Source organism: Rhinoderma darwinii, chromosome 4, assembly GCF_050947455.1.
Source record: "Rhinoderma darwinii isolate aRhiDar2 chromosome 4, aRhiDar2.hap1, whole genome shotgun sequence".
NCBI lineage: Eukaryota > Metazoa > Chordata > Amphibia > Anura > Rhinodermatidae > Rhinoderma > Rhinoderma darwinii.
The window spans coordinates 146,094,182-146,105,434 of record NC_134690.1 but is presented as its reverse complement, the minus strand read 5'-3'; the positions used below and the strand labels follow the sequence as shown (position 1 = coordinate 146,105,434).

The window sequence follows — 11,253 nt, the reverse complement described above, 5'->3', positions numbered from 1 at the left end:
TGCTAGAATAGTCTGAAGGAACGACTTTTGATATTGATAGTCTTTCTGAAACTGTAAGATAGATTGTCTGAGATATCTGTCAACAGACTAAGGCCTGTCTGTTTGGAGCTGGGGAGTTTTCCGGAGACTACCCTACGCCCTCTGACCATGGGGTCAGAAAATAGTAAGACAAAAATGCGGGACAGCCCTGAGACGTGGGTCTCTGCCATCAAAATAGTAGAAAGAGCAAAAGGATCTGAGGCTGTGAAGGATTGTAAAAGAATGTTTAAAATGATGGGAGTTGGGTCCTATGGAACATTAGCAGAATGTGATTGGAAAAGATTTATGACAAATTGTGTTGGATGGTTGAAAGACAATAACATGGTGGAAAAAGCCCAAATGTGGTATGAGGTAGCACAGAGAGTGAGTAACACAGAACATAAGAGTATGGAAGCAAATCATGGAATAATGTATGATTTATATGACCCTTTAAGTGAAAAGCTCCTCACTAATGTGTTAACCCCTTTACAACTGCCAAACAGCCCCACAGCAGCAACTGCGCCATCTCCTTATCCTGAAAATAGCAAGAAAGGCAGCTGCTGGACATGTCCACACTGTGGGCAGCAGAACCCCCTCACTGCAGGATATTGTGTCAGTTGTGGTACGCAGCGCCCCACTAGATTGTTTCCGTTAGTATCAAGTATCCATACACACAGGGGACCAAAACCAGTAGATGTAGACGGGCAACCAGTACCTGGGGCAGTAGGGGAAATCCAGTCACATGAAGCCACTGTGTATCGCCCCTGGAGCCCGGCTGATTTACTAGCTGTATGTGGCACACTCCCAGACCCACGGAAAACACCCAGCGCTTTCCATAGAAAGCTGCGAGCAGTACATCTAGCTTACCGTGCTACATGGTCAGATATGGAGAGCCTGGTAGAAACAAAGGGAGGGGAAGTGCTCAAAAATCAAATTCAAGCTGCTATTACAAATCCCGTACCAGCAAATAAAACCAATGAGCAATCAGGACTAGAATACCTGAACGCTATGCAGCCCTGGGTAGATGCTACTCAACAGGATCGAACTGATAGTTTTATGTCATTTTCCCAAGATGTTAAACAGTCAGTCCCTGATTATGCCACAACTTTACAGCAGCAGTGGTTAGATCACGGGTATGAAGAAGGTGATGCAAAAGACTTGCGCCTACTAAAAATAACTTTTATGTCCGGTCTTAAGCCGGCAGTACAAGAAGCTGTTAAAAGATCCCGCCCCGACTGGCGTACATGCCAGTTTAATGATTTAGTAAGCATTGCAAAAGGTGCAGAGTTAGATTTAGCTCCTAAAAGAACCCGTCTCGCCCCGATGCAACAAAAGGGGAGCTATAGAGGAAGTGGCAGGGAACAAAAAGACACTTTGAGAACCCAGAGAAGGGATCTTAGCCAGATTACATGCTGGAATTGTGATAAGAAGGGTCATTATTCAGCCCGATGTCCCTCCCGTCCAGTTGAGCCTCCCAATTCTTTGATTGCTGCATAGGAAACTGGCAACCCTGATGTCTCCCTCTGCCCAGTGCTCCCCCCGACAGGTCCATCATTGATGGTGCCTGTTACTTTACCCACAGGGGAAAATACCTCTTTTCTAGTAGACACAGGGGCAGCCAGAACTGTATTACAAACCAAATATGTACCGGCAGAGTTGTTATCACCAGACTATATAGATTGTGAAGGGGTGGAGGGAACATCATTTCAGTTACAGTTAACAAAACCAATGCGACTGAATATACATGACACACAATCAATTGTCTCCCGTGTGTTAGTGTCACCACACACTCCCTACAATTTATTGGGGACAGATGTACTCAGTGCCCTGGGAGCAGCATTGGACTTTTCTTCTGGCACACCTACATTAACCTCTGCCATTCCAGAGTCCCTGCTATGCAAACTCCTTAGTATGGCAAGTATGCCGGACACTGAAAAAGCCCCAAGTACCCCTCCCCTTTGGTTGGCAGACATCCCAGAAAAACTATGGGCGCAAGATAAGATGGATGTAGGAGTTTTAAATGTGCCGCCTGTACAAGTAAATTTAAAACCAGACATGCAGAACCGTCCTGTATGTATAAAGCAATATCCTCTGAGTCCACAGCAAGACGCTGCTATAGAAAAGGATATTAATTCCTTACTGGAAAACAATCTTATAGTGCCCATAATCTCGCCTTTCAACACTCCTCTTTACCCAGTAAAGAAAAAGACACTGCCCGGTCAACCTGTACAGTACCGGATGGTACATGACCTACGGGCTGTGAATTCTGTGACAATAATTAATACACCACAAGTGCCTAACCCACATACCCTGCTCAACCAGGTCCCCGGCACTGCAGTCTATTTCACCGTTATAGACTTAGCCAATGCTTTCTTCTCCATCCCGCTGGATAAAGAGTGCCAGCAGTATTTTGCATTTACACATAGGGGAAGACATGGTAGCACAAACCCCACAATACTCAATCAAAATGAAATAAAACATGACAACAGTTTCTTTGGATAAAAATGGCCACGGTGTTTATTAAGGGTAACCTAAGATAAAATAATTCGAAGAGAATAACCATAAATAATCGAATAAATAATAAAATATAAATATTTTGACCAATAAAAACCAAGTCCGCCCAGCATTAGCTGGGTGACAAACCCCTCTAACAAACAACGTGACGTGAAGGAATTTAAGAACAATAGGGCGGGAGGGTGGGCGACGGTCCAATCTTCAAAAACTGGCTGCTTGACCACGATGAACTGCTCCTTTTATGTCCAATTTTCCCGCCTTTAGGATTTTATCAATGACCAATCAGCTGGCCTTCCACAAAACTGCCTGGAGATAGAATCTGCCAGAACCTGCTCATGCAATTGCACAGCTGACCTAGGTCCAATCAGCTGGGACCAACTCCAAACTGCCCAGAGACAGAAACATCTGGAAACCAGCTCGTGCCACCAGCACAGCTTACCCGGGGGACACCACGATGGTAAGTACCATTCTAATATAAAATAACAAATGGAGAAAAGAGGGAAAGGGGGAGAGAAAAACATACCAAGCAAAAAAACATATTTTATTAACAATTTATGGGGGGCCGTGCGACCATGTGTCCCCCAGGCAATAGCCTGGGGGGCCCCTGACAGTATGCTTGGGTAGTGCTGCCACAGGGTGCCGCAAACTCCCCTGATATCTTCTCACGTACCATGAAAGATATTCTGGACACCTGGCAGCCCCCCAATCAGTCCTCAGTTCTACTACAATATGTAGATGATTTGTTACTTTGTAGTGAGAGTCTGGAGAACAGTGAAACAGATTCTAAATCACTATTAATGTTCCTAGAAGAAGTTGGCTGTAAAGCGAGCAAGCACAAGCTGCAATTATGTGCCAAAACAGTTGTTTTCCTTGGTCACTGTATTTCCCAAGGTATGAAACACTTAACCCCTGACAGGCTGGAAATCATACAGAAACACCCAGTCCCTAGAAACCCTAAACAATTGAGGACTTTCTTGGGTTTAATAGGGTACTGCAGAGCCTGGATCAGGGATGCCTCTGCTATGATGCAACCATTATATGACTGTCTCACCTCTGACCCATTTGTACTGTCACCTGAGGCAATTGACAATTTTCACTCCCTGAAGCTGTCACTGACTACAAGGCCAGCACTGGGACTTCCTGACTACAATAAGCCATTTACTCTGTTCTGCCATGAACAGGCAGGCCATGCCTCTGGAGTATTAGCCCAAGATCATGGAGGCAAGATGCGACCACTTGCCTATTACTCCCTTGCTCTGGATCCCATTGTACTAGGATCCCCGACATGCATACGCGCTGTCTCAGCAGCAGCAGCTTTAGTTGATAAAGCAACAGACATTGTACTTCAACATGACATTATTGTGCAAGTCCCACACGCAGTGCAGGAAATGATGAACACAGTCAAGACAAAACACTTATCAGTTGCAAGACTTACTAAAATTGAACTTACTCTTCTGTCCCCTAATGTGACTATCAAACGTTGTGTTGTTCTGAATCCAGCTACACTCCTGCCCCTAGATTCTGAACAAAAGGAGGGAGGAGTGGGGGGACAGGGACATGGACACCCCCTTATTTTTCAACTATCCACTGATGATGAACTATTTAATTTTGAACATGAACATGACTGTCAAAGCCTAGTGGATATGGAATCAAACGGCATAAACAGTATATTTGATGTTGCTCTGATTAACCCTTATGCTGAGTATTTTGTAGATGGATCTCGATATTGGAGCGAAGACAAAGGACATTTCCTCACCTGGTATGCAGTGGTCCACAATGGTAAGGCCGTCATACAACAGTCCCTACCCTCCAGCAGCTCAGCTCAGGAGGCAGAACTAAAAGCACTCGCTGAGGCGTGTAAATTGGGTAAGGGACAGCGTGTCAACATATACACTGACTCCAGATATGCCTTTGGAGTTGCACATGACTTTGGGACAATATGGAGAGCCAGAGGGTTCTTGACCTCGGCAGGTAAACCTATAAAGAATGCAAAAGCAGTAGAAGAACTTTTAGAATCACTGCACATGCCAGACCAAGCAGCTATAGTCAAAGTACAGGCACACACTAATAACAGTGATCTCCTATCAAAAGGGAATGAGGCTGCGGATGCAGCGGCAAAGGACGCTGCTGCTCTCCCTCTGATGATTGTGAAGCCTGTTTTACAACCCATCACAGAGACCCTGTTGCGTGCTTTCCAGGACCAAGCACCCCCTCAAGAGCAAGCAGAATGGGAGGAGAGAGGTGCAGCAATAGGTCTAGGACAGTTGAGGCATCTTAATTCTAAGGTTTGCCTACCAAGAGCACTGTATCCAATGATGTGTGCCCTAGCCCATGGGAAAACACACTGTTCAAAGGGAGCTATGAGCCAGCTAGTGTTACAGACATGGCATGCTCCTGGTTTTCAAAATGCAGCAGCCAAATATACAGAGGGCTGCATGACATGTGCACAACACAACCCTGGTAAAACCACCAAAACACCAGCTAAACACACTCCTAAGTCCTACTACCCCTTTCAGCGATTACAGGTGGACTACATACAACTACCTAAGGTGGGAATGTACCAATATGTACTTGTTTGCACTGATTTATTTTCAGGATGGCCAGAAGCTTTTCCAGTGGCTAAAGCAAATGCAGATACCACAGCAAAGAAATTGATAGCTGAGGACGTGTGCCGCTATGGAGTACCAGAGACAATTGAAAGTGACAGAGGTACTCACTTTACCCAAGAACTATTGAGGAACATATTAAAAAGCCTTGGGATAGAACAAGCATTTCACACTCCCTATCACCCACAAAGCAGTGGTAAGGTAGAAAGACTAAATGGAACTTTGAAATTAAAAATCCAGAAGGCCATGAATGAAACTTCTTTACCGTGGACACAATGTCTACCCCTGGCTTTATACTCTGTAAGAACCACACCAAGAGGGAAGGATAAACTTTCTCCCTATGAAATATTGTTTGGAAATATGCCAAAGACAGGACTGTATTTTCCTCAGCAGTTACAAAAGCATTATGACAATATGACCACGTACTTGGCTGCCCTACACAAGCAACTGGAGAGGACACATAAACTAATCCTTTCTTCTATTCCAGATCCAAACTTTCTTTCAGGTACCCACTCACTACAACCTGGAGACTGGGTGGTAACAAAGATACACAACAGGAGCAGTCTGGAACCAAGGTACAGCCAACCAGTAGAAGTACAGCTGGTCACCGCCACATCAGTGAAGCTCCAAGGACGAGCCAATTGGATACATGCAAGCCATTGCAAAAAGGTTATCAGCCCAGATGACGTCGCCTCGATCGATGATGTTGCCCTTGGCAGGGTTGGTGTTGATGTTGCCCCTCGTGGGGACGATGACTCAAGTTCTCAAGGAGGAAGTGGACAATAAATTCATAAAACATCATCAAATTAAAACAGCATTAACAAACTTATCTGATTGTTGGATATGCACACACAGTCCTATAAGTTCAAAATCCATGCCATACATGGCTGTGCCCCTTAGTGAGAAAGAACTTCTTAACACTACATGTTGGGATCCCTCAAAGGTAAAGGATAACACAAAAAGGTATACATGGTCTAATACCAGTGTGCCCTTACCCATAGCAGGATGGATGGAGGATCCCTGGTGGCAGGTAAATCTAACCCTGATACCTGGTAAGGCACTGATTCTCACACAAAAGGAAAATGGAAAATGGGTCCCTAAAAATGTCACTAAAACACTGACACTAGGTGAGATCCCCATAAAAGGCATAAAGATAAGCTTCAATAAAACCCAACAGACCTCAGATGTATTTAGACCAAGTCTGGTAGAACGGTACATACATAATGGTAGTTGGGAATACGGCCATTTCTTCCCTTCAGGAAGTAAGACTGATTGTAAACGTTATCCAGGGTATATGGAAGAAACAAACTTACAAGGGAATGAAACTATGTATTGTGGATGCACAGGAGTATACCATGGGTCTTTGGGAACAAATTGTCCTTGGTGTGTATTACAGCAGTCTTTTCCCTTAGTTCATTTTGCTCACATGTTAACCCTAGGAAGTATGCAATGGTTTGACCTCCCCCATGATATATATATATAGTGTGCGGACATAATGCATCTAAATGGATCCCGCAGACTACCACAGGTACCTGTACCCTAGCTAGGTTACAGTCTGCTACCTGGACATGGGACAAGGATGCACTTCCTTATGATAAAGTACCAAAACATATGCTGTACAAAAGGGAGGGAAAGCAAAAAGCCCACCCATTGGTACACTTACCTTGGCACACCAAGTTAGGATATGCTCTATCCATCTTTGGAGGACCAATTAGAAATGCACATAACATAGAAAAACTAGCAGAGTTGTTTGACAATATTACCAAATTAATATTTGATGCTTTAAATGTTTCTTCAGTACTTACCCGACAGCTTATTACTGTTACTAACCAACATACACTTGTACTAGATTACTTAACTGCAAGTCAAGGGGGTATGTGCCAGATAGTGGGTCCTGCATGCTGTCATTATATAGATCCCCAAGGGACAGTACAGATTAAACATGATATTGAACAAGCAAAGCAATTAAAGGAGGAATTTAGGAAAGCCAATTCTGAAGAAGATTGGAACCTAGATTGGCCAGACTGGTTGTCATGGCTGAACCCGGCCTCATGGTTCAGAGGCATTGGAGGATGGGCTGCAGGACTCATGCAAGGCGCTTTACATATATTACTCATAATATTGATTATATACGTTTTTGTTAAATTAGTAGCATGTCTAATACCTATGCTATGTAAGAAGGCTAAGAAAATTGTCTATCATAAGCCGAAACCTTTTAATCAACAATACCCTATGTCACAGGGATTTTATGCACAAGGCCAGAACCTGGTGAATGGGTGAACACCCCACCATGTAACACTAAGTGTGTGTTCATTTATTAAAGCTTTGCCATTTATATCTTATATACATGTTAGGACTTTTATACAGGGCATGCTGTTATTGTTATCACCATATAGATATTGACAAAGGTAGAGTCCAACAAATCCAAGCAGCCGTGCAGACGAGCAACTACGGGACTTGTCAACGCACTGACGGGACCCTATACCCAAACCTGAACTCGGTGATCGCATTATATTATTAGTAGTGGCCCTATTCACTATTTTGTTTGAGGTTTATAATCAGATAATTTTTAATCTCTGTATTTTAATATGAGAAAAAGGGGGGTTTGTGATGGATGGTCAAATTGCTTATGTTCTCTGTATTAAACTACACTATGAATTATCAAGCAGGATGCCGGATTATGAAGATATGTATTCTCCATTTTGTAATGATCTCTTTCTGTTACTGCTTGAATCACAAGGGAATAAGTTATTACTTTGTGTTCTTCTTCGTGGCCTTCAATACTGGTAGATAGGAGTCTGGCAGAACGCCTAGACCTGAAATAATCATTATATTTCCAATTAATTCTTTATCTCAGTATTTCACACACATATATGAAATCATCACATACACTTATGAAAACCTCCTACATTTCTATTGTTTGTAGGCCAGGATTTGCAGGTGTTAGAAAGATCACGTGACCTCAGTGGGAAGGTACCCTATGACGTATTTTCAGTCTACGTGTAAAATGTTATGATTGGTTGTTCCATGAGAGGTAACACCCTGGTTAGAGGGTACGCCCTGAGGGTATATTAACCTATGTATCTTGATAATAAATGAGAATATTGATTGAGACGACAGATTGCTATTGTCTTTATTGATCTCCCGGTGCACTACTGATACTTCAATTACCATATTTGAATACCACCTGACAAAGCAGAGGGAGCCCATTAGAGCACCCATCCCAAAAGGTGCTACCTGGAAGGGGTTTCTTCGACAATAGGTAAAAGCATTCCGGAGTTATTACCACATAAAGTGAAACATGTCAGATTTGAAAAATGAGGCTCTGTCAGGAAGGTCAAAAGCGGCCAAAGAGGGAAGGGGTTAAGAATAAAGAGGCCAACAGCTTCTCAGTGAAAACGGAAATGTCAAATAATTGCAGGGAAACACACAGCATGAAAAATCCATACTGCACAGAGGATCCACACACTTAGGCCTCTTTTACAGGGCAGTATTTAGGTCAGTATTTAGCATCATAAATCATAAGCCAAAACCAGTTGTGAAATGAAAGGCTGTTCACCTCCTCCGTGTTTGGACCCACTCCTGGATTTGGCTTACAAATACAGATGCAAAACAACAACCAAAATATCGTGTGAAAATGGCCTTGTGGGAAAAAAAAATCTTCACTTAAACTTGTCTTGTGCTCCACTGAATACTTCTAATTTCTTTGGGATCCATTCTGATCTATTTCTTAAAGTACAAACTGCAACACAAGCCCACCGACGCATCCACTGTGGCGACTGATGGGCAGCAGGAAGTAAGGGATCATTTTTCATCTCGTTTGTAAGTAATAGTCCCTAACATGTACTCCTTGACTCAGTAATTGGTTTTTCATAGTCAGGTAATGCTTGGGAACATAATGGAGCTCAGGGGTTTCTTTAATGCAGACTTTTCAACCTATGCAAAACAAGTGGCCAGGTTTCTGTGAGACAGTCCTGGATTCCTGGCGCTGTCCTGGAATGTAAGACATCTTTGATTTACTGACTCGAATTCCGACCATTAAAGGATATGCATTATTGGATTGGTGGGAATCAAACCAATGGGAGCCCCCCAATCATGACAATGGGGGGATTGTGTCCTATTGTACAGATCCGAGCGCAATTACTCAGCTGTTTCATATTCCACATCTCCCAAAGACTATAATAGAAAGTGCCTGTGCGCTTCTCTCCCTCTGCTCGCCACTCTCATGTGTACATGGGACCCGTGTTTTCATGATCATTATGGTCTCAGCAGTCTAACCTTAACAATTTATGACATATCCCATAATATTAATGATTGGAATACCTCTTTAAGAGGTTGCAGACTGGCTGCACTGCCCTAACTGGCACATTTGTAGGCACTGTTGTAGCAGCCAACTATTCAGCAGGCAATTTTATTTAGTTGGAATTATTTAATTGGTCACCATAGCCCCCTCAAAAAATAGAGTAAAAAGGGATAAAAAAAAAAAAGGTCACATGTATGCCAAAATGGTATGAATAGAAATTACAACTCACACCACAAAAAACAAACACTCACACTGCTCAAATCGACAAAAAAAGAAATAAGAAGTTATGGCCTTTCAGAATATGGCAACACTTGTTTTTATTTGTAAAAGTGTGAGAACGAAAAAAAAATATATATATATAAATTTGGTATCACCATAATCGTACTCACACACAGAATAAAGTAAATATGTCCTTTTTACTGTTTTGTAAAAGCCATAAAAACGAAACTCCATGGTGGGATCGTTTTTTTCCCCATTTAACCCCAGGAAGATTTTGTCTCCCAATATATTATTTGGTACATTAAATGGTGCCATTAAAAACTACAACTCGTCTCGCAAAAAACAAGCCCTTATACGCCTTTGTCGACGGAAACACTTAAAAGTTATGGCAAAATTAAAGTATAAAAATTATCTGCACTTTTAAGGGGCTAAAGAGGGTTTCCACCAAAATGCAAGTGTCCATATATAAGTCAAAATTAAATATATGTAGTAAAATTACAATGTCCAAAGGGAAAAATATTCCACAACAATTTCTTGAGTTGTAAATATTTACTATGTTTACACTGTAGAAATTTACTGCAGCATATAATACACTGTGGAAATTCGAAGGCAAATATGCAACATGTGAGTAAGTCACTCATCAACAGATACATTCTTCATGGGGCATGCGGAATTAATGGTAAGAAAGATCAAGTCTCACTATATGCGATCTTTTTTTTAGTATGTTCACAGGGCCTTTTTTTCAGACGTTTTTCGGGCCGTAACCCCCCCCCCCCCCCCCCCGAAAAACTGCTAAAAATAAGAAGGCTGAACGCATCTAAACATCTGCCTATTGACTTCAATGGGAAAAACTGCATTTCATTCCCACGGGACGTTTTTTTTATGTGGCAGTTTGTAAATACATTGCGTAAAAAAACGCCCCGTAAAAAAAGAAGTGCATGTCACTTCTTGAGCCGTTTTTGGACCGTTTTTCATTGTTCAATAGAAAAACAGCTCCAAAAACGACCATAAAAAAGCTTGATGCACAAAAACGTCTGAAAATCAAAGGCTGTTTTCCCTTGAAAACACCTCCGTATTTTACACATGTTTTTAGTTTGCCGTGTGAACATAGCCCAACTCATAATGTGACTCACATGCTGGTGCACTCCTGATGTGAGGCGGATGGTGTTCGGTGGGGGGGGGGGATTTCCTCCCAGACCTAGTTCAAGTCTCCTGAACAGTCTGTAGCGCTATTTGGCGACGTCCGATGCAATGATTCATAATGCCCTGGAGGTTCTCAATTGGATTCAAGTCTGGGGATGGGGAGGACCAGTCAACGGCATCAATGCATTAGTCATCCATGAACTATCTACAAACTCGGGACACATGAGGCGTTTTGCACGCGTTGCAGTTCCGTGTTTCATCAGTGAATGGTGCCTGGCTGCCTGATTTTCACGCATATGCCATTCTTATGACACGCGGTTTTGCTGTTTAGAAAAAGAAATGACGGAAGTGCTTTTATTTTTTCCTTCCTTTCTTTATCTACTGTTGCGTGAATCACGCGCGACACACGGAAGTGCTTCCATGTGCCGTGCGCGATTTTCACGCACCCAC

At 42.6% G+C, this 11,253-nt stretch overlaps 1 protein-coding gene across 1 annotated transcript; it reads left to right on the top strand.

Moving 5' to 3' along the window:
- Positions 1-3,125: 3,125 nt before the first annotated feature.
- On the top strand, positions 3,126-7,480 carry LOC142759466 (uncharacterized). Its single transcript, XM_075861650.1, has 2 exons — positions 3,126-5,081; positions 5,626-7,480. Exons 1-2 carry the CDS (start codon positions 3,204-3,206, stop codon positions 5,677-5,679), a joined length of 1,932 nt encoding a protein of 643 aa, XP_075717765.1. The 5' UTR covers positions 3,126-3,203; the 3' UTR covers positions 5,680-7,480.
- The last annotated feature ends 3,773 nt before the right edge of the window (positions 7,481-11,253 follow it).